The sequence below is a fragment of the Glandiceps talaboti genome, chromosome 4, assembly GCF_964340395.1.
Source record: "Glandiceps talaboti chromosome 4, keGlaTala1.1, whole genome shotgun sequence".
NCBI lineage: Eukaryota > Metazoa > Hemichordata > Enteropneusta > Spengelidae > Glandiceps > Glandiceps talaboti.
The window spans coordinates 21402750-21426947 of record NC_135552.1 but is presented as its reverse complement, the minus strand read 5'-3'; the positions used below and the strand labels follow the sequence as shown (position 1 = coordinate 21426947).

At 35.2% G+C, this 24198-nt stretch overlaps 1 protein-coding gene across 1 annotated transcript in view; it reads left to right on the top strand.

The window, feature by feature from the left end:
* The window catches only part of LOC144433641 (integrin alpha-8-like), a 40372-nt gene that overhangs the window by 7163 nt on the left and 9011 nt on the right, over window positions 1-24198 (top strand). Inside the window, exons 2-21 of the mRNA XM_078121985.1 lie at window positions 529-650; window positions 3722-3828; window positions 4370-4505; window positions 5153-5220; window positions 5766-5811; window positions 6093-6179; window positions 7125-7213; window positions 8253-8371; window positions 8656-8758; window positions 9166-9268; window positions 9465-9562; window positions 10415-10505; window positions 10989-11034; window positions 12322-12417; window positions 16307-16362; window positions 16967-17118; window positions 17552-17680; window positions 20529-20596; window positions 21843-21993; window positions 22382-22468. Of these exons, the coding sequence (XP_077978111.1) occupies window positions 529-650; window positions 3722-3828; window positions 4370-4505; window positions 5153-5220; window positions 5766-5811; window positions 6093-6179; window positions 7125-7213; window positions 8253-8371; window positions 8656-8758; window positions 9166-9268; window positions 9465-9562; window positions 10415-10505; window positions 10989-11034; window positions 12322-12417; window positions 16307-16362; window positions 16967-17118; window positions 17552-17680; window positions 20529-20596; window positions 21843-21993; window positions 22382-22468 (1954 nt within the window). The remainder of the gene's footprint in view (window positions 1-528; window positions 651-3721; window positions 3829-4369; window positions 4506-5152; window positions 5221-5765; window positions 5812-6092; window positions 6180-7124; window positions 7214-8252; window positions 8372-8655; window positions 8759-9165; window positions 9269-9464; window positions 9563-10414; window positions 10506-10988; window positions 11035-12321; window positions 12418-16306; window positions 16363-16966; window positions 17119-17551; window positions 17681-20528; window positions 20597-21842; window positions 21994-22381; window positions 22469-24198) is intronic.

Here is a 24198-nt window from a genome sequence, read left to right as displayed (position 1 = left end):
GACAGATACATACATACATACATACATACATACATACATACATACATGAACGCATTGAGCGTGAAACTCGGAGTTACAACTTAGCACCTCAAGTTCCAACCAACTCACTTTGATTATTCCCGCCCTGCTTACCCAAGCATCGAGCACTCTATTCTACGAGTTTGATACTATTTACTACATACATACATACATACATACATACATACATACATACATACATACACATACATACATACATGCACACAGACAGACAGACAGACAGACAGACAGACAGACAGACAGACAGACAGACAGACAGACAGATAGATAGATAGATAGATAGATAGATAGATAGATAGATAGATAGATAGATAGATAGATAGATAGATAGATAGATAGATAGATAGATAGATAGATAGATAGATAGATAGACAAATAGACATATGTACAAACAATACATGTGTATTTTGACAAAATCGTCTTTGTCGATTCTTTCTATAAACTAATTTCTTATTCTTTCATTCATTCCATTCTTGTCCTTCTGGATAGGTTATTGATAGGTGCCCCGAGGGCAGAAACAGGTGTAACAGACGTTGAAAAGGGCGGAGCTGTTTACAAATGTGGAGCTAGTGCAGCAGGACTATGTGACCAGATAGGATTTGACACATCACGTTAGTATCTCACACATATTGATTCTATTTTTTTTTTGAGTGTTTTTGTTAATTGTCTCTTTTCCTCACATCTAGCTTTTCGTGTGTTACATCAATGAATCTCATAGGACAGCTTCCTGTGTTTGATAGCAATGTTTGTGAATCAAACCAAATGAACCTGACAGCTGCACAGGTTAGACTGCTTTTAAACAGGGTCATTGGCCGAGAAATGTTTGAACTAAGCACGTTCGTAAAATTGAATGCATTACCGATATTAAAGCAATTGCAGAACATATCCAGTGTTTGTTTCTATGACAAGTTATAGAGTTGTCTGTCTCATTGGTTAACTTTTAAAGTAATTATTGTACAACAAAGAATATCTGCTCGATGTTAAACACCATTAATCTACATATTCAACAATTTCCTATGCCTAACGAGTTTTATACAATATATCGTCATTAATATTATCAGAACGAGATTTCTTTCATAGACTGTTCGATTTCTGAGTACAATTGTCAAAAGCCCTCCACTTGTAAACTTTTTGTCAAGATGTTACTGTAAATGCTGGATATGTTTTGTAATGGTTGTAAAACTTTCCAGTTAGAATAGTCTAGAGGTTACTATATCCGTTGGGGTTGAATCTGGAGATCTCGAGATCTGGGTAAAAGATGTTCAGATTCAACCCAATAGATAATAACCTGTAGGCCAAGTTAGAAGCAAACAAGACATAGCTTCTGCATGCAATTGCATTATGGTTAATGTGTTAGTAGTGAAAGTAGGTTGTAGATTGTAAACATGTATGCATGGTATGTACTTAATGAGACACTGAAGTATAGTTTGGGAATATTTTAGTGCCAAGTTATAGTCACTGGGGTGTTATTTGAAACTTCAGTCGTTGTCATATAAATATTTTCAAGTATCTTACCTACAGGATCGACTTTGAATTACCACTGGCAGTACTTACACACTATACAGCCATTTATCCCAAGTTTCTCTGTTATTACAATAACATTTAATAATATTAATAATAATAATAACATTTTGTACATTGGACCATAAATATTCATAGCAACCATGGCCATGCCCATAGCAACAAGTAATATTATAGCATTCATTAACAAAAGAATGTACACTACGACCCCTAACGATAAGTTTACTTTTCTTTTCATGTTGTCAGGTTTATAAACTGTTTTTGGATGAGGGTGTTAGTTAGGGTTAGTGACACAACACCCTGTATTCTCCAGTCTTTCTGACTTATTTACTCCTGTTTTGCATGATAGATATCATCAACACAAAATCAAATCATGTTTATAGTGGCCAGATGGATGACAATTAGGTATTTATTTTGCATTTTTAGCACAACTGAACTGAGGTTCAGTAGTGCTATAGGCATCGCCCGGTGTCTGTCTGTCTGTCTGTCTGTCTGTCTGTCTGTCTGTCTGTCTGTCTGTGTGTGTGTGTGTGTGTGTGTGTGTGTGTGTGTGTGTGTGTGTGTGTGTGTGTGTGTGTGTGTAAACAACTTAAAGTCAAAAACCGCGGAACCGATTGCCACGATATTTGGTGGGTCCATTACCTTGGGTGTCAAGTTGGGAAATTGTTCAAATCAAAATGATCGCCTCACAGGTGTGTGATTTGGGTCAAAAAATGTGATTTTTGGTCAAAAAACTTAAACTCAGAAACTACTGGGCAGATTGGTGCGAAATTTGGTGGGAACATTCTTAAGGGGGTGTAAAGTAAGATTTGTTCATGACGGGATGATTCCATCAGTGATATGCAAATTAGGGCTAAAAATGTATCTTTTTGGTTAAAAATCTATAATTCCAAAACTACTGAGCAGATTGGGCTGAAATTTAATGGGAATGTATCTAGGGATGTATGGACAAAGAAATATTAAGCTTACCATGATTCCATGAGTGATATGCAAATTAGGTGTAAAAATGTTCATTTTTGGTCAAAAACTTATATCTCATAAAGTACTTGGTCACCGAGTCTGAAACTTGGTGAGATGTTTCTGAGTGTTATTCTTCAAAACATTTTGACAAAATTGGCCCTAGCGACCATGACCACGCCCTTAGCAACAACCAAATGGCAGTATATTTTGGTCAAATAACAACATCATATGGTAGGCAAATGAGTAAACATTCAAAAAATGTATGCAAATACCGTAGCAACCATGACCACGCCCATAGCAACAGCCAAACGGTCGTGTATTTCACAAAGACATCAGGGATTAATAGACAATTGAATAAACGTTCAAAAAATGTATGTAAATTTGCCTAGCAACAAGACCACGCCCATAGCAACAGCCAAATAATCACATATATTGCAAAGATAACAACAGGAATAGAAGACAAATGAATAAACATTCAAAAAATGTATGCAAGTGTGCCTAGCAACAAGACCACGCCCATAGCAACAGCCATATGATCACATATATTGCGAAGATAACAATGGGGATTAATAGACAATTGAATAAACATTCAAAAATGTATGTAAATATGCCTAGCAACAAGACCACGTCCATAGCAACAGCCAAATGATAGCATATATCGTAAAGATAGCAACATGGTTGGATAGGCAACTGGATAGTCATTCACCAAATGAACACTTATTGTTAGCATGTTAGCATTTTTAAAAACTGTACAGTTGTGCTACAATGCCATTGGCGGTATTTTTAATTCCAAAAACAACTCTACTATGTTTTTTATACTTAAAAAAAACTCAATAAATTGTAAAACATTAAAACAAAATGTGTAAAATATTTGTCATTGTACATAGTTTACAATAACAAACTTTTGTTGTTGTTTTTTTTTACAAAGTTTGTAGCTTTTTGTGATTTATTGACTTACAAATATGGTCTTAGTCGATGCTATTTCTCATTGTCTTTTCAAGTAGGAAAACCTAGTAGTGTTGTCATAAGAATAAAAAATCCAAAATAAATACCTCTATTTGTCATGCATATGGCCACTTAAATGATCCGTACTAATCGACCTATATTTTAAGTATTAACAAGGGGTGTGTTTTCGAAATTTCAAAGATGATTTAGTGCAAACAAAAGATTGCTAAAGAATCCTCTCTTTTTTTTCTTTCAGCATCCCATGTGGGCATGGTTGATGGTGAATATAAACAATTCGAGGAAAAGTCTAATAGGTGGTTTGGAGCAACCGTCAAAAGTTCTGGAAGAAATGGAGATGTCGTTGTATGTAACTTTTTATTTCACTCATTCCGCAACGTATATAGAAAAATATTCTAGTCACGTGGACACACCAGGGGTACCGGTTACAATACGTTCAATTTCGTGCAAGCCCAGACAATATTTTCGTATTTTGGACACTGTAATTCCTGGATTCATACAACCATTGGTATGCATGCATTTCAAGATTACAGCACGTTGACGAAAATTTTCAATTTTAACGATTTGGTTGCTATTGTGATGTACTTCTTTTGAACAAAATCCCCCGAAAAAATGAATTAGGCATCATTTCGTAAGAATGGAATTATACTTTTCTGCTATTAATTACATATAGTTGGATGGGTGGCTACTCAAATCCAAACATGACAGGCTTTTTATTTCGATTCTCATTCCTAGCTTGTCTGTGTTAGGTCGGTTTAACAGTTCTTCTACAACTAAGCTATAATGATTCAAACACTATCTAGTCTGTATAGAGATAAACGCTTGGATGAAATCGGTTACCTTGGTATGTGATATCTAGATATAAGTGTTCTCTTCTTCTTTGTAGGCGTGTGCTCCAAGACACGTGTATTTTTATTTAGGTGATGGTACAGACCATGTGTTTCCTATGGGAACCTGCTTCACATCAGGGAGTGATTTTAGACGATCCAGTATCAAGGAATACTCACCTTGCAAAACTTTAGGTAAGTAAATTTGTTTTTGCACTATATGCTATAGTCGTATGACTTCTGATAATATCAAACACTTAAGGAGTGTCTTCTATCAGGTCATTGCAGGGTCATGACCTGTCTGTAAATCACCAGTGACCTAGTGACCTATAACATGAAAGAGCTTCATTTATAAAACATATGTGGTTCCTTTAGTCCCCACAAATGTCTGGGTCAATCTCACTCACATCTATCAATAATACATGTTTTGTGACACGATGGTGGTCCTTGAAAGGGTGAAAGGCGGCCAAATGTTTTAGAAACCTTTAAATTTTGAGTTTCATTGCGGCCATTTGTAACTAAAAGTGTGTAGTTACATTGGCTATGATATCAACCACTCGTACATTATAAGTAATTTAATATGAACACCCCATCACCTAATATTTTCATCTTGTTCGTAAAAAAGAAAGAACGTACTCCATTCTTTGTTTTAAGAGGTTGACTAGCATTTACATTATCAAACTTTATGAGGGATTGCACTGTAATGTACTGTCGCCTTCGATAGATTCTGGTGTCAATAAGATATTTTAACCAGCTATGACTTAAAATATGGACAACGTCGACAGCTGCACCTAATTACTAGTATATTCATTAATTGTAGATTTCCTCCTATATCCTCTTAGCTCCACAAGGAACCAGATGGGATTTACTTGGAAATTGTTTAGCTGGAATGAGTGCTGACATTGTAAAGGTAGATAACAACGGTTCTTTATGAAATTGTTACAATACAATACAATACAATGCAATGTTATCCAATACAATACAATACAATACAATACAATACAATACAATACAATACAATATAATACAATACAATGCAATACAATGCAATGCAATACAATACAACACAATACAATACAATACAATGCAGTACAATACAATGCAATGGAGTACAGTACAATACAATGCAATGCAATGTAATGCAGTACAATACAATACAACACAACACAACACAACACAACACAGTACAATACAATACAATACAATACAATACAATACAATACAATACAATACAATACAATACAATACAATACAATACAACTTTATTATCCCAACGTGGGCAATTTTTTGTGCGACAGTCGAAAAATAAAAACCATACATGAAGGGACAACAACAACATGATGAAAACAACATCCAAACTTTTGATAAATGTACGAACAAATAGACGTAATCCACTTTCACTATTTCATTTTTCAAATTGTTTAAAATCGTTCTAACAGTTCATTCTGTTTCCAGGGCTTCTCTTTACTTATTGGTTCTCCTGGTAGTTACTCATGGCAAGGTAGGAAGGATATCATTGCTTGTCATTAATTTGCCAGCTATGGCCAGGAAGTGATGAACCAAAACCCTGACATGTCTTAGTTTATTCACATTCAATCAGGAAGAAGAATACACGTAACACTGTTGCATGACATATGTGAACTATATTATGCGGTCGTTATCTTTAACACTTGCACGATTTTTGACTGATATATCTTGAAATACAAGTTCAAATGGCTATTCTTTATAATAAACCGGGTACAGCCAAGAGTTTCTATAACATGTGTTTTCTTTATTGTGCAGGTCAGATTTATGTAAAAGATTTGATATTCGATAGGAATTACAATACCTTTGAAGGTAATAGTGATAGAGAGTATGATAACTATGCCGGTAAGTTTACCTTGCAATTCACATGCATGGTTTATTCAACGTTTTTTTTTTCTATGAGAGATAATACTCTGGCAACTGTGGTCTCGGGGTGATGGACACAAACTAAAAATATTGTTAATCAATGTGGTAGATTACACAAGTGAGTGATAGCGGTTCCACTGTTGTGCGATTCTAATCGCCCTGTGATCAAGAGAATGCAACATTGGAAATCACCAAAAAATGTACACTGCAAGATCACGGGTATCATCCGAAATTCCACCCTACTGTGAGGCCTAACAAAAAAACCTGTGTGGTTCCGATTACGCTCAATTTTAGAATAGGTGGGGTAGGCAGATTTTTCTATTTCATCTTTTTAGATATGTTTTGTTTTTCATATGTGAGTGTCTAATTCAGGTAGTAACCGGAACCAAACATTTTTTTCTCGGTCTGAGTACAATTAAAACGACAATTCCAATCATTGATATCAACATTAATAGTTTTATTTTGTGTCTGTCTTGGTAAACTAAAATCTCGATTGCCAGAATAATATGATAACTTTAAAATAGAAAAGAGTCTAAACTAAGCAAAAGTCATACAAATACGTTATATGTGTACGGGTCATCTCATTTCAACCTCCATCACTATTTTCATTTTTTAAAACTTTAAACAACGGGTTTTTTTAATAATGAAAAAGTGCTACAGATAACAGAGGTGTCAATTCTGCCAATATTCCGTTATCCTAGCTTTTTGCGGAATATGGCTTAACTCGGGCATGCTATATATTACATTGAAGATGCATGTTCTCGTATGAACATAAGAGAAAATATTTTTTCAAAAAAATGTTAGTTTTGTCTTAATTCAGCAAAAACCAACATCAAAGTGTTAAATACAAGAACCCCACCTATGATTGGGCTAACAGTTTTTTTTTTATGAGTATGAATATTCATCACTATTTACTGTTTACAGGTTACTCTGTAGCAATAGGGGAATACTATCATGGTATCTACAAGGAGTATGTAGCTGGTGTGCCAAGGGGCAATGACCTCAGAGGACTGGTAAGAAAATCTTATAATTTCAAAGTATAAATACTATGGCCCTAAGGGTACGTACATATGTTCAAGGAAGATATTTTCTTACAACCCTACCCAGATGAAATGAAGAATACGTTGTGTGTTTCTGCTCAATCGTTTCGTACATTTTGTAACCCACGTTGTCCAGGATCGCAAATGGCTTGGAACTTTTGCAGATTCAGTTGTTTGAATGTTTGAAGATTGCAAGTAACAGTGATTTCTGTGTTTATGTACTTACATACTTATATACTATACTTTCTGTACTATAGCTGAAATTATGTAGGCTTGGTGTTTCACTCATGAGACATTACATTTTTGTCATATAGATATATTTCAACTCTAGACTAACAATAACAGAGACAGCAGGATCCTTTACCCAATCACATTGAACACTTACACAATGTACAAGCATTGCTATTCTTTCGTATTGCAGTAAAATAGGCTCCTATTGAAAACATTACACATGGACTTGATGATTTTAACGGCTGCAATTGTTTATTTTCTAATTCACAATCAACATTTCAACTTGACTACTTCTACATCCAAACTGGGCACGGCAACTATGTAATTGTTTCTTTTGCATTAGAAGTTGTCCGAGGGCGTGTATTACATGTCATGTTACATGAGTGAAACACCAAGCATATATCATTTCATTAGCTGTAAGACTACGAAAATGTCCTCAATTTTAGTTATTGGTAAGATTAACGTAGATAAACCCCTTACACATTTTGAAATAGATATTTTCAAAACATCTAGTCATTTTTTTTAGAATCCAATATGGCCGCCGAATTTTATTTTGACGATTTCCTTGAAAACAAAACAGCTAACCCCAAACTTGCTTTTTCTTTAATTTCAAAAGGACCATGAACATGCTTTCATATGGGAAAGTACGGACTATAATTACATGTAGTAGCCTTCTTGGTGCACGTACGATTGTATCAAGGGCATACGATGTATTATGCGTCTATGTTGGGGAAAGTTATCGTGACTAAAGTTTGGGACACTGTATTTTATTCGTTCACAGGTAAAAATCTACTTTCTACGACAAGATCAGAGTCTCATACTACACCAAAAATTGGAGGGTGAACAACTAGGGTCCTATTTTGGAAGCTCTGTGTGTGCTGTTGATGTAAACGGCGACGAGTAAGTGTTTATGACTAGAATTAGCAAAGTGTGCATATCCAAAAACAATTCATGAAATCAAATCAACCTCCCCAAATGTTTTCTAGACAGGGTAGGGCTTCTCAGATTTATTAACATTTAAGAAAATTTAAATGAAAATAATTGCATTCTTATTCTTAGACTTTGAGATAATGTGAATAACAAAATTTCGACATACAATACGTTTATTATAACCTAAAATATTATGACATACAAATTCGGTTATAAATATTGTTACCATAGCTATTTACGTTTATTTATTCTAGTCGAGATGATGTTATTGTTGGCGCCCCGTATTACACAGACAGACAAAGCAGCATCGAAAAATGGGAAGCTGGCAAAATCTATGTGTATTATCAAAATGAAAACGTGAGTAATTCTACATTAGTAAAGATTCCCATAACATTTCCATGAGTTTCATGTCAGTATGCTTTGTAGATTATCATGCATTAGCGCTGAGAGGTTCAGATTATAATAAGCACGAAATTAGTCTCTCTCTGTATATGTCTGTCTGTCTGTCTGTCTGTCTGTCTGTCTGTCTGTCTGTGTTTGTATGTATGTATGTATGTATGTATGTATGTATGTATGTATGTATGTATGTATGTATGCATGTATGCATGTATGTATGTATGTATGTATGTATGTATGTATGTATGTATGTATGCATGCGTGCAGGCATATAATGTGTCTGTACGTCCGTGCATTTATTAATCCGATGCCCATTTCATCAATGAGTGGATATATATTTTAATCGTCACTACTTTCCTTCGCTATAGTATAAGTTCAGTGAACCTGACACAATCACAGGTACAGAAAGTACAGCAAGGTTTGGATCAGCTGTGGCAAGCATTGGTGACGTCAATCAAGATGGCTACAATGGTGGGTACATACAGACATACTTTGAACACTTGAATCACACTACACAAAATTTGATTCCATTTTCTAATGGAAAATTTTCACCAATTCTTTATGATATTAGTTGATCTGCGTTGATTTGCGACAGTTTTGTTCCTTTAAAACAGTAAATATATATCAAATGTCGGCATTATTCGTGTTTTATTATCTCTACGAATAGATATTGCTGTCGGTGCACCCTTTCATGGTGATGATGATGAAGGTGCAGTTTACATATACCATGGGTCGAAGAATGGGTTAAGAACACAAGCTTCACAGGTAACATATTAACTACAATCAATGACCACAATATGATAATACATGCGTGACGTCATTTTTTTCAGAATGACGTCATTGTAGTTATGACGTGTGAACACCTTCGGAGGACAACAAGTATAAAGTTCAGTAGAATAACCATATCAGTTCACATTAAAAATTGTATATCAATGTTATTAATTTAAAAACTAATAGTTTGTGATAAGAATTATGATTAGCATACTTTTCACTTAATCATTTGACTGAACCTTCCTTGCAAGATTTTAACAACTTGTTTGTTGTGATGCAATATGTGATTCATGAATTCAATTTTAAGCTACTATTACTAAAAAGCAATGCTTGTTTCAATCGATTTACCATTTACTAAGAAAGTATAGTTGGTATGGGGAAGTCAATCTGCTTTCACCTTGAACTTGACTTATTTCGTACTTACCCGGTTTTTCATCATTGGCAATGATGCATTGGCCATGTGGTAGAACGTATCATCGTTACATAAATTATCACTACCCAATCATTGTCTTCACTTTATGCAGGTCATCAAAAATAATGGTGGAATCCACAAAGGGTTATCATGTGGCCTAAATGTCTCTCAACACCAACTATGCTTTAGTAATGACGTCATTTCATAGCCCGATACTAGCGGCAATGCTACTACTAATACTCACTTGAACAGAATGAGAAAGATTATAATATGGATATCACAACCACAAAAATTCCCTTCTGAATGACTAACCAGACATGTTACACAGTCTGCAAATCCCCCAAGTATAGTTGTACGCAGCAAATGATAACCTAAAGTCAGAGTTGTTGCATATAATTCATCCCTGGATTTACTGTCTATTCTATATTCTGCAGGTAATTACACCATCTGATATCGATATCAATCTACAAACTTTTGGATCGTCACTGGCTGGAGCATTAGACATGGATGGTAACCAATATCCAGGTAATTACATTGTCTGGACTTCACCTCCTAGAAAGATTTTGGGATACACGTTTGTTTAAAGTCATCGGGGGGAGGGAGGGGGGGGGGGTGAATGGTAGCTATGTACATTTGTATTGTAAATCTGAATGATCATGGTGTAGTTCCGGATAGTGGAATCAACAATTTGATTTATGCTTGTAATGGTAATTATAAAATCAGACATGTTCAGTTCCACCTCATAATGCTTTAGTTTCATTTACGGAGTCGGATTTGTTGTTTTCATTTTATGGAGAATAAATTGAGATTGTATTAAATACAAAACCAACAGAAAATGTGAATCCATCAATGAAGCAGAACGCAGAAAATATTTATGAAAAGTAGTTTAAAAGATATATATACCCATGGCAAGCAATAACATTATGATATTTTAGCTCACTTATTTATTTATTTATTTATTTATTTATTTATTTATTTATTTATTTATTGAATTTCCTTTCGTTATAGATATTCTTGTTGGTGCTTATGGTGTCGATCAAGCTGTTCTACTGAGGTAGGGTTTTTTGTTTTGTTTTTTAAAAAGAAGATAATTTAACGTAAATCTTTACATTATCGCATTTTGTTTTATTTTACCACTTACGTAATCGTTCTACTTCCAACGAATTCGAAACAGAACGGAGTGATAATATCAGAGAATGAAAAAAAAGAAACCTAAAACTTTGAAGCAAGAAGATAACCTTACTTTTCTTGTCAGAATAGTTTTTTTCCAAAATTAATGAATACGTGTGTATAGAAGTTCTCTTTCATCATGATATGCCATCGCCATAACTGAAACCAAATAATAGAACATCTGGTATTAAACAGTAAACATATGACGTAAAATATCCATATCTGTCATCTTCTGCGTTATTGCCAAATCACTGTTGATGTATCTCGGTCGGTACACTTCACTGAATGCACTAACCTTTTACTCAAGTGCTTGAAGATTTTCTTCGTCTTGAGTAATTATATACGGTGTTTACGTCATTATCGATGTATACAGATTACATTTATGGATTAATTGTTGTGATTAAATAAGATAGTTTTTTTGTTTTATATTAATTCAGATGATAAACCTCCCCTAAATTACAACCATGCTGTTTTCAGTTTTAAAAGTTATGGTTATCTGTCAAATACAACTACAAGCTCAACTTGTCGACTTTGATCATAAATATACATATGCTACATACATTCTCCCTTTCAACAATAATAAAACGAGTCATCAATGAAATTCTTGATAATCTATCGACTTATTTTGATACATAGAAGAGAGAATTATTGACAATTTTGTATTGGCATTGCGACTGTAAATGTGCATAGGGTAAATTGTGTAAGTGAACTGACTAACATCATAATTAAATTTGAACTTTAAAGAGATGTCCTAAGTATGAGTTTATTTTTAATTTCTTTCAATGAAGTATAAATTTGTGTTGTCACAAGGTTTCCAATGTTGAAACTATGTACACTGTTCAGACCCTACCTCCTTTGGATGGTGAAAATGTAATTACCCACACAACATACATGTAATTTGTTTCTCGTTACGGGTCTCATGACAAGTAATCCGGTGATACAAAATTTGCAAAGCATAATTTGTTTTCTCACTATCAGCCAACTATCAGATTGCCTGTAAAATATTTCTTACTTCTGCAAGATAGTTAAGGTTAGTCTTCAAATAGTTACCAAAAGCTTAAACTGTTCATGCAATAATTACAAGGTATTGATAATTCTTATGTTGTATCATTATAGTTCAATCATTGTCTTTTGTTTGCTTGTTTATGCCATGAATTGTACATTTTTTTAGGTCAAGACCTGTCGTCAGCATCGAAGAAGGAATAACTCTGACCCCAGAATACATTGACCTAGAAAAGAAATGTTCAGACGGAACTCCAGCGGCGTGGTGAGTCATGTTACTCCAGTGAGGTCAAACATACATTGAGTATTAATAACACATATAAATCTCGAACTCCTGTGGAGTTCTGACCTAGCCCTGCCAAATAGCAATTCTAAAGTTCAAAAAGTATTTTCTAAATCACCTTATAAGTTTAGATACACAGGTTTTATCTTTAAAACAATATTGTTACAATATATCACTGTGTACTAAGAACTACGTCTCGACACTTCAATGCTTTACCCTAATCTTTGCGATGAGTCCACTCACTTCCCTTAGACGTAAAAAAAAACATTGTGTGGTTCCGATTACATTTAGATTTAAAATAGATGGGGTAGGTAGGTTTTTTATTTTATTTTAATATTTTTTTTTTATGTGTGAGTGTCTAGTTCAGGTTTTCCATTGTTTTCCAAATGGTCTCTGTTTTGTTTATTTCTTCCTATCAGATGTACAGCCATTACATATTGGAAGAATAGTTTTATATTGTCTTTTCAAGTTGATGTCAGTTTCCGTCCTCGCCCATGATTTCTTGCGAGACTTCACGATTTTCGCAGTTTTATTATTATTTTTCTCGAATACGTAAAAATAAGTTTTGGGTCGGCGTGAAAAACTATGTGGGGTCGGGTAACCGGAACCAAACAACTTTTTTTTATTTAGGCTTATCCACACGGTCCTGGGGGAATTCAGTGGAACTTATTGCGCAGATAAGTTACGAGGCTATGAATTCTATTGGTATATCCTTGGCCTTTTATCATGACCTTGTACTTAAAGGTGATTCAAAATGCTCACATTCACTATCGCTAATTTGCTAGACGACATTTTTGTGAAATACATTCTGGTTTTAAAACTTTTAAAAAGCGTCTGCAAACACCTTAAAATGACCCTTTTTCAGTCAGTTCCCTTCGGATTTACTTCGAGAGTTTTCGGGTATTTCCGGTCCCACCTAGACCACGGGATTTTATGACGTCATAAGGAGTAATGGTTAGCACTAAGCCTATGGCGAGCGTAGTCACTAGGTGAATAAAACTCAACAGCATTGTGAAAAAATACATTGGTAGTGGTTGTAATAGACATCAGTAAACAAAAACTACAATCTACATGTCTTATTAACCAACATTTACCGATATTTACTCACACTTTCTCACTAATTGTCAGTGTCTGTGGGTATAATAAATGCTAAAATATTATCTCCCCATATTATGGCAAAATAAATCAAAACGACTAGACTAGATATACATATACACTTGTAATGTCGGTCGCGTGTTTCAATTTATTTATCTTTTTTTTATTATTTGCCGATGAAAAGCATTACAATATCTTCGACAGGCATGGCTTCGACAGCATATTTTAGCCCACTAATACTATACTGGACTCTACTCGCTGATGTCGCATTTTGAACGGCGCATTTAACAACAAAGTAAACACATTTATCTCGAATAAAGATACTAGCTATTAGATTACCCATATTATCAGCAATAAAATTGTAAAGAATTGAGGAAATTTCGTGAGTTTCGTGTTGTCATTTACATGACTTTAGCAACTCGTCTGGAAGAAAACTTGTATGGTTTCCTTTGTTGGGATATCACGTAATACAACGAGCCTATTTAATATTCATTAGAAGAATTTTGTAACGAATCATGATATTCGAAGTATACAGTTTAGGAAACCAACAAATCAAATATCGCGATGTGTTCAAGATATTAAATATGATTGGACAATATTGACGTCGGCAATCAAGGTCGTGACCCCAGCACATGGTTATGAAAGAAAGACTGCAACTAGATACTTAGCCACGTCCGGTCCAATTTCTCAGGGTTTGTATTGAAGTTAGAGGCGTTATTTCTGTACGACTTGAAGAATTTTACAATATATCTAATTGATAAATATGGATTATATCAACACGTGGATAAATTCAACCCGACACAAATGTGCTCTCCCGATTCCATACGTACATACACTGCTTCAGCTTTGATCGGCGGAACTATCCTAGTTAGTAGTATAAGCTTACTGCCGCGGCCGCGGTGACTGCACAAAACTTGACAACACTACCCACCTACCGATATATAATAATCACCTGTATACAGTGATAAAAACAAGCAATAATTCGAGTCCCCAACAAGTCGATGAGACCTACTTGTACTTCTTTTCAGTCCGATCCGAATGCGAGTTTCTGAGGTTTTACATGGGTCTCAGACTCGGACTAGAGTATTGCGCCCTAGACAGCCCTGGCCGAAAATAATAGACGTAAACTTGTGTTCACAAGCCAAATAGCTAGTATATTTATTCGAGATGAAATATGTTTACTTTGTTGTTAAATGCGCCGTTCAAAAGGTGACGTGAATACTATTGGGCTAAATATATGCCGTCCTCGGCGCGGGATGCCGTCAACGCGTCACGACGGTATCGTAATGCTTCTTGTCGGCAAATAATAAAAACATCAGATAAATAAAAGTCAATAAAGGTGAAACACGCGACATTACAAGTGTATATGTATATCTAGTCTAGCCGTTTTGATTTATTTTGCCATAATATGGGGAGATAATATTTTAGCATTTATACCCATAGACACTGACAATTAGTGAGAAAGTGTGAGTAAATATCGGTAAATGTTGGTTAATAAGACATGTAGACTGTAGTTTTTGTTTACTGATGTCTATTACAACCACGACCAATGTATTTTTTCACAATGCTGTTGAGTTTTATTCACCTGGTGACTACGCTCGTCATAGGCTTAGTGCTAACCATTACTCCTTATGACGTCATAAAATCCCGTGGTCTAGGTGGGACCGGAAATACCCGAAAACTCTCGAAGTAAATCCGAAGGGAACTGACTGAAAAAGGGTCATTTTAAGGTGTTTGCAAACGCTTTTTAAAAGTTTTAAAACCAGACTGCATTTCACAAACATGTCGTCTAGCAAATTAGCGATAGTGAATGTGAGCATTTTGAATCACCTTTAAAGGTCATACCATAACACGAACATATTTAGTTTACTTTGAGTTACACTATTGTAACAATGTTTTGCATTGAAATCGATATGTGTTAGTTATTGAAGAACAGCTGAGAGAATACATGCACGTATGTTAACTTATGTTACTCGTAACCGTTGAAGTAATAAATGTCTAGAAACGAGCAGTGGATTGCAAGGCTCGCGTGCAACATGTTAGTATTTGACGACGGGAGATAAAAATTGTTGAAAAATCTTTTGTTGCCATTTGGTCATTTTGCTACGATACCATGAAGTGCAGTAATTTTACTATTTATAATTACAAAATAGAATGTTTAACAAACGAGTTGACGACCACATTATGGAATCACGACAAGCCGATTCCGTCAAAATGTTCAGAAAGAAAATGTATTCATTTCTCAATAGAATTATGATACATCTCAAGTGCTTTTGATCAGAAGTGAAGGAATTAATCATTCATTATTTATATAATTCATAAGCAAACTAGTTGTTAACACACTGTCATGTATATAGCTAGCTCATATTGTTAAAGTACAGCATGTTTTCTAGTAAATACCACTGAAATTTACGCACGATAAGAACCATATATTTACTATTATATGATTTTTGTCATGATGGTCGAATGGTTAGAGTAGCCGGCTTGGAATCTGCAGTTTGCAGTTTCGAGCCCCGTCGCTGCCGTTTGCTCCTGAGTGGCTATAAGTCCTTGGGAAAGATCTGAACCACAATTGTGCCTCAGTGAACCCAGCTGTATAACTGGGGACCTGGTAGGATAGAGGTTGCAATGTGAATGCTTTAATCATATGCGCTTTCCTCAACTCCCCAGAGATCTAAAGGGCCGTGTTGTAACTATAGATCCGTGCCAGGGGTAATAACTGTAAAGCGCTTTATGAAAACCAAATTTAATTTATTATTTCTATTATATTATACAGTTTTGATCTGAACGTATGCTTTAAGCACACTGGTGTCAATGTGCCAACTACTCTCGGTAGGTGCTAATTTTTTTAATTTTTTTTACAACTTATGAGAAAATAGTTGGTAAATTTCAATCAATTGCTTTTACACTCTGACTATTTGATAAACGTACTCATGAACGTGGCCTGGGAAAAAGAATGAGTTTACTCTTATGTTGAGACATGTGGGAATATGCAAATTAACTTGGATTGACCTTTTGAATATTTGTCATAGTTTAATATATTTATATTCCAACGTCCGCCTTTGGTGAATCCTTTATTTTTCTTCTTTCTTTCTTAAAAGAAGTCCAGTCAGGCTTATTTCTGCCTTCAGTACACTTGAATCGAATGCTATCAACTCACATACACGTTTTAGTGATGAAACAGCACTTTGGAAACTTATTTAACTTTGAAATCATGTTTTAAAAAACACAACAAAAACCCCACAAAAACCGTACTTGCACGTGTTCTGCCATATTGGATATCTTGCAAGGGTTTGTGGGACAGCTTAACAGGAAATGACATCACACTTACCACAATCTCTTTGTCTTGACAAGCTTCTGATAGACTTTTAAATGTACTGTTTATTATCATGAATTTGATTATTATCGATTTTGAATGAATGTTATCTTCCGACAGATATTGAGTTCACATGTACATTAGATACCTTCAAGCAAATACATAAAAGAGCCTACTTCGCTGCTACAGGATCGACGAAGCATACTGCGGTGATAAAATTAGAAACACCCGATACAGATTGGTGCTCGGGGAATCGAAAAGTGTATCTAAGGGTAATGTTAAACAAGCTTTTATTGCGTCGGTTAGTTATCAAGAATTCACAATTAGAGAAAAACCACGTTAACTTCATAATAATTGCAATATTTGATTTATAGACAAAAGGAGACAAAACAAACAATATTTAATAAAATCTGATTTATAGACAAAAGGAAACAAAAAACCAACAGTATCAAAAATAGCTGCTGAGGGCAAGATAATAAAACTTTTACTTTTTTTTTAAATTGGTAAATTGTGCTAAAAGTGTTGTTTTTTCAGTTGCACCCTGACACGGACATTTATATTTCCTCAGCTCCCTGTGGAGTGTACAAACCATCAGTACTCCATAACGACATCATAAACAACAAGACAGAACCTGTACAAAATACACATTATCAGACACGGGGGTTTAGACTATTTTTTAAATGCTGATGTTTTTTTTTGTTCCAGGAGGACTTTTCTGATAAATATTCACCCATAGGCGTAGATATCAAATACAAACTAGTAGAGAGTCAATTTTCATCTACCGATGTCAAACCAATACTGAATAATTACATTCCTGAAACTATTACAAAACAGGTAAGAAATATTGTCTTCCGCTTCAGTCGGTCAGTCAATCAATCAATCAATCTGTCTGTCTGTCTGTCTGTCTGTCTGTCTGTCTGTCTGTCTGTCTGTCTGTCTGTCCGTCCGTTAGTCCCCTCCCCCTCTATCTATCTATCTATCTATCTATCTATCTATCTATCTATCTATCTATCTATCTATCTATCTATGTATCTATCTATCTATCTATCTATCTATCTATCTATCTATCTATCTATCTATCTATCTATCTATCTACCGACCTACCTACCTACCTACCTACCTACCTACCTACCTGAACCAATCAATATCAAGTATTAAATAAAACATACATATTTTATTTATCATTTCACTTTACATCAAGGACAACCACCGCCCTGACCGGACATAATGTGAACTGTTAAAAATATTCAATGCAATTGAAATAGTCTGTTGGCTTTTACATTACCATATGCATTTGACATTAATACTATTCGTACACTTTCAACTCTGTTTAGAGTTATCCAATTACACATTAGTTATGAAAGTTATTTGACATTATGCATTGAATTACGACGAATTATGTGAGGCCTGCAGTTTACCAGCTTCTAAAATTACTACTACCAAACCAGAAAGACTTTAGAGTCTCGATTAGGCGGCACATTTCACACAACGTTTTAGCACAACTGAACTAGATTCAATAGTGCTATAGGCATGGAAAAGTGTATGTCTGTCTGTCTGTCTGGCTTTCTGTCTGTGTAAACAACTTGAAGTCAAAAACTGATGGACCGATTGACATGATATTTGGTGGGTACATTACCTTTGGTATCTCGTTGGGAAATTGTTCAAATCAAAATGATCTTACCACCGGTTTGTGATTTGGGTCAAGAAATGTGATCTTTAGTCAAAAAACTTACACTCAAAAAATACAGGACAGATTAGTTTGAAATTTTGTGGGAACATTCTCAGGGCTGTTTAGATTAAGAAATGTTCATGAAATGATGATCCCATCAGTGATATGTGAATTAGGTCTAAAATGTATCTTTTTGGTAAAAAATCTTTAATCTATCTATCTATCTATCTATCTATCTATCTATCTATGTATCTATCTATCTATCTATCTATCTATCTGTCTATCTATCTATCTATCTACCGACCTACCTACCTACCTACCTACCTACCTACCTGAAATTTAATGGGGGTGCATCTAGAGGTGTATAGATGAAGAAATGTTCAGCATATGACGATCTCATCAGTGATATGCAAATTAGGTGTAAAACTGGAATTTTGGTCAAAAACTTATATCTCAAGAAGTACTTGGTCAATGAGACTGAAATTTGGTGAGATGTTTCTAGAAGTGTTATTCTGTACATATTGTTCAAAACATTTTGACACAATTGGCCCTGGCAACCATGACCACGCTCATAGCAACAACCAAATGATGGTGTATTTCACAAAGATAACAACAGGGATTCTTAGTTAAGTGAATAAACATTCAAAATGTATGAAAATATATCTAGTATCAAGACCACGCCCATAGCAACAGCCATATGATGTATATCACAAAGATAACATCGGGGATTCATAGATAAGTGAACAAACATTCAAAAAATGTATGCAAATATGTCTAGCAACATGACCATGCCATAACAACAGCCAAATGATGGCGTATATTGCAAAGATAACAACAGGGTTGGATAGGCAACTGGATAATCGTTCAGCAAATGAACACCTATACCTAGTATGGATCAGAATGTGGATAAACATGTTAAAATACTGTACAGTTGTGGTACAACACCATCGGACTATTTTTTTGTTACGAATCACACAAACAAAATACAGGCACTGACAGCCCACTCGCACATAAAATGTTACATGTTATCTCACTGTGAACACACAACTAGTTTTGTGTTTTCATTCTTCCTTGTTTCATCCCAAAGTGATGTTGGTTTGTCATCACGGTGAGATAAAGTGTGATTGCGCGCTGTCACTGTCTGCATTTTGTTTTTTATGTAATTTGGAACAAAAAACGTTGTGTGAGACGTTGCTGCCTAACTAAAACTCTATAGTCACTCTGGTTTGGTAGTACATGTCTAATCGTACTGTTTGATTCACCAATCTCTCTCTGTGTCTCTCTGTCTGTCGCTCCATGTGTGTCTCTGTGTATCTCTGTGTGTGTATGTCTGTCTCTCCCTGTGTCTCTGTCTCTGTAGCTCTCTCTCTGTTTCTCTCGTTGACATAACATAATATACTTAGGAACAATTTATTTCATGAAACTTTGTGATATTGAGATGTAAAATACATTGTACTTAAATTTAAGAATACATGTTATTTTGAATCATTTGATCGAGTGTCTTGTGTGATCTGACTGTGTCTTTGTTTGCAAAAAAAAAAACATGGAAGAAGCTGTCTTCAGATCTGAATATAATATCACTGGTGTAACAATTGAGTTGAATAGATCTCTCGTTTCATGACATTTCTCCGAGATCTCGACCCCCGTACGTTACATACTGAGTTGAGCTTTCATAATGAAAACAGAATCAAATACCAATCACTTCGTAAAATCCATCATCTGCAGATTAGTTTAAAATTTCGTTCTCACCGAGTCGAGCGCAGAACTCTGAATCATTGGTAAGTTAAGGACTCTTTCTACTTTACTCTTCACCTAAGTTGAGAGTAAAAGAAATGTTGTTATGAATTATTGGTAAGTTAAGGACTTTTTCTACTTTACACTTCACCTATACTCAATGCAAGAACGCGTGTAAGAATAATATATTATTAAAAAAATGCCTAAGAGTCAAGGAAAAGATAGATGTTTTATATATATTCCTCAGTAGCTATGTTAAACATTATTTCTATCTTATAGATGCAAATTCTAAGGAATTGTGGAGACGATGGGATATGTATTCCCGATTTACAACTGAAAGCAGAACTGTAAGTATTAATAACTTATATCGTGAATGGTGAATGGTTTGGAATGGGGGTGGGGTGGGTGGGGTGGGGTGGGGTGGGGTGGGGTGGTGGTGAAATGTCGTCTTAATATAGACACTGTTAGCAGTACTTTCAGTTGTTTGTGAACAAAATCACATTGATTTGATTTGATGATTTGCTGTGTAAGCTATAATCAGATATTTACCGTTGGGAGTTCTATGGTTCGCATCGCTATAGTATAACAGTAAGACGTTTCACCCACGTGTATCCAGTGCTTCTTATAGCCTTCATGGTATTTACATAGCAAATACATTTTACATAGTTTACATTCCAATAACGAAAATAGAATTCAACCTTTAAAATGGCCTGAACGGTTTCGATGTAACTAAACTTCATTAGGATGCTGATTAAAACCTCATAATGTGATTTAGCTGTATATGCAGATTTAGACTATTACAAATGTGATAACTCTGTTTGTCAACTAAACGTGTTTAATAGATAAATTGATTCTGGACTTCCCTTGTTTTCACACCAGTGGTCGCTGAAATGTGATATATAAATATATTCCAAATGTCCTTGGCAGTCTCCCGAGGTGAAATGCTGGATGGTTCAAATTCTTATCTGAAACAAAATATTGCCTGGTTGTGTAATCATCCGTTATTACATATGTACCAGATATTACTTGCACGTATGCGCGGAATACTAGTGGAATTTGCACTGCACAAAAACCACATGCCCTTTTTTACGGCACCATCCAAAACGTACCCGCCAATTTCATTGCTTTAGCCGAAATGTGTGCTCTGGCTTGGGAGAATGGCACTGAAGTGCAATACCATATTATATGCCTGTATGCAAATGATATGCAAATAAGGAAGCGATCGTTCGTTCAAGGAATGGGAAGTTTGATGTCTTGATTCTGTAAATATTTAGTTGAAGGCAGTCTGCTGATAGTAGAAGGGAGCTCGTGGATATTTTTACCTTTACATATTTCCAATGGTCATTTTTTAAGAATCTAAAATATTCATTTATAGTGTTTGGCGGCATTATGTGTATTATTCCCTACTCAATAAGTCAACAAGTAAAAATCTTAGTAGTTCACTGAAGTAATGATGGAACCTCCGAAAAAAATATCATCGAATCTTATTTTTAAACTACAATGTACTTGTGTGCTTGTAGATGAGGTCATTGATTTCAATTATTGTACATTTCTCACTAACTTTATAAAAAAAAATATTTGTTGCATTTGTAGAGATAAACATGAATTATTCATCGGAGGTGGTGAAGAAGTAAAGTTAAAAATCAATGTATCTAACCACGATGAGGATTCCTTTGAAACCGAAGTCTCCATCCAAATTCCTGCTGGCTTTGATTTTGTTAGAGTGAAGAAGACAGATAACTCAGTAAGTTTTCATCTCTTTTATTTTATTTTAACACTGTGTTCATCTAGAATGCACGTGTCCCACTTTGATTTGAGAAAGTTGACTCTACTGACCCACAGACTGGGAATCGTCAAGTCTGTACGTTTTGTTGAATGTTGGTGCTGTGACATTGAAGTATTGAATACCCCGACGTGGACAAGCATCGTTTTATTCCGATACAACTTACAAGTGTATTAAGATTCTGTCTCAAATATATGCCAGGAATGTGAAATATTACTAGACGGGGATTTCTTATCTTGAAAAAATGAACAAATGTGTCATTAAATTTTCTATTTTTCTTGCATTGAGATAATTACGACTCAATAGTATTACATTAATCCTTGTCTGTGTATTTATTTACGTTTGTCAGGAATATAATGTGGCCTGTTTTGATAACCCTGATTATGAAGACACTGTGACGTGTAGTGCTGGTAACCCACTGAAGGCATCTGATCAGGTAGGTTAACATTGAGAGAGAGAGAGAGAGAGAGAGAGAGAGAGAGAGAGAGAGAGAGAGAGAGAGAGAGAGAGAGAGAGAGAGAGAGAGAGAGAGAGAGAGAGAGAGAGAGAGAGAGAGAGAGAGAGAGAGAGTGAGAGAGAGAGAGAGAGAGAGACGGAGAGAGAGAGGGAGGGAGAGAGAGAGAGAGAGAGAGAGAGAGAGAGGGAGGGAGGGAGAGGGGTGGAGGGAGGGAGAGAGAGGGGGAGGGAGTGTGAGAGAGAGTGAGAGAGAGGGGAGGGAGTGTGTGTTTAACACCAATTCTGACAAAATGATCAGGTCATTACTAAGTTCATTTCCGTGTCATCAATGTCCAACATTGGATTAAATGCTGTATATACAGATTGTATAGCCGTTGTAGGTCAAAGGTATTTGAGACAAGTTGAACTGTCTTATAAATTGAAACTTTATACTGTATTAAAAGCTCCTTGAAACATATCGTACACAGAGTGTCACATTTCACAACCAGCAACGCATACATTGAAATTCATCCCAGCTGAACTTTGCTCCCTGAAGGTCAAAAGGGACAAAATACCCTACATTTCTCAGTTGAGAATCGCATGTCACAAGATAAGTATGCGTAGGTATGCGTACAGAATGTTTTTATTGAAAATAAACTCAAGATATGGGGTAAAGAAATAAGTCATACGAAGATCACATTTCTATCATATTATGCAAGGAAAAATAAACAAAAAAAATGTACGTCTGTGCAGTCCTAATTTATAAAAAGGAAAATGTAGCAATATATTTTAATAAAATGTGTGTTGATTAATTATCATGGTAATAATAAGGAATGTGCTATTATTTTAAAAGACACTTGTTTATCGTCGTAAGTTGATATTAAACAAAAAACGGCCGTACAAGTCGATTAACTTGGATGAGTACAGCAGAAACACGGCTGCGTTAAAATGATATATAGTTGTTACTATGTATGACCTTTGACAATTTGTTATCGTTAACTTGTATTAACAACTTTCTGTTATGCAATTTGTGAAAGCGTTATAACCACCCCGTTTAGTTCCGTAATTCATATACAACGTTAACCACACCATTGTTGTTTTTGTCCCCGTATAAAAGTGATGTCAGATTTGTACAACGTTTGGTGCCCAAAAATGTGAACGAATATTTTCGAATATGAACAGAGCTGTGTCACGTGAAGATTTCAACATTCTCTGGTGGTTATACAGCATAACAATGGCGACTTAAACTGACAGCTAAATGACACCATATTGAACTGGCAGTTTCGATCGTTGAAAAATTGTTTCATATCCCCTTTGAGATCATTTAATAATAATGAAAACATTGTGTTTAATTTTTTAAAAGCAAAAATGTGAACCCTTAAATCACTCTATGGTATAATGATTATGTCCTTGAGTCAAGTTGGACAACATTCGCCGAAAGGCACAAGGAAACGATAAATAACTTGAAATACTTGTACTAGCGGTTTTCATATGACCTACGGTGTCCTCAGCAGCATACAGTGACGTCATTCATCCGAGCACGCATCTGGTAAAACTGGTGCCGGTAGGCCTAATTTGAAACGTCATGAATAACTAATATGAAACTGCCCCAGTAATAACCCATTCATATAGTTCTCATCAGAAATAACAAAGGAATCCTATCCGGGGGCAGACAAGATCACCATTAACGAATGACACAGCTAGTATGACAGATGCAGGGATGAATTAAAC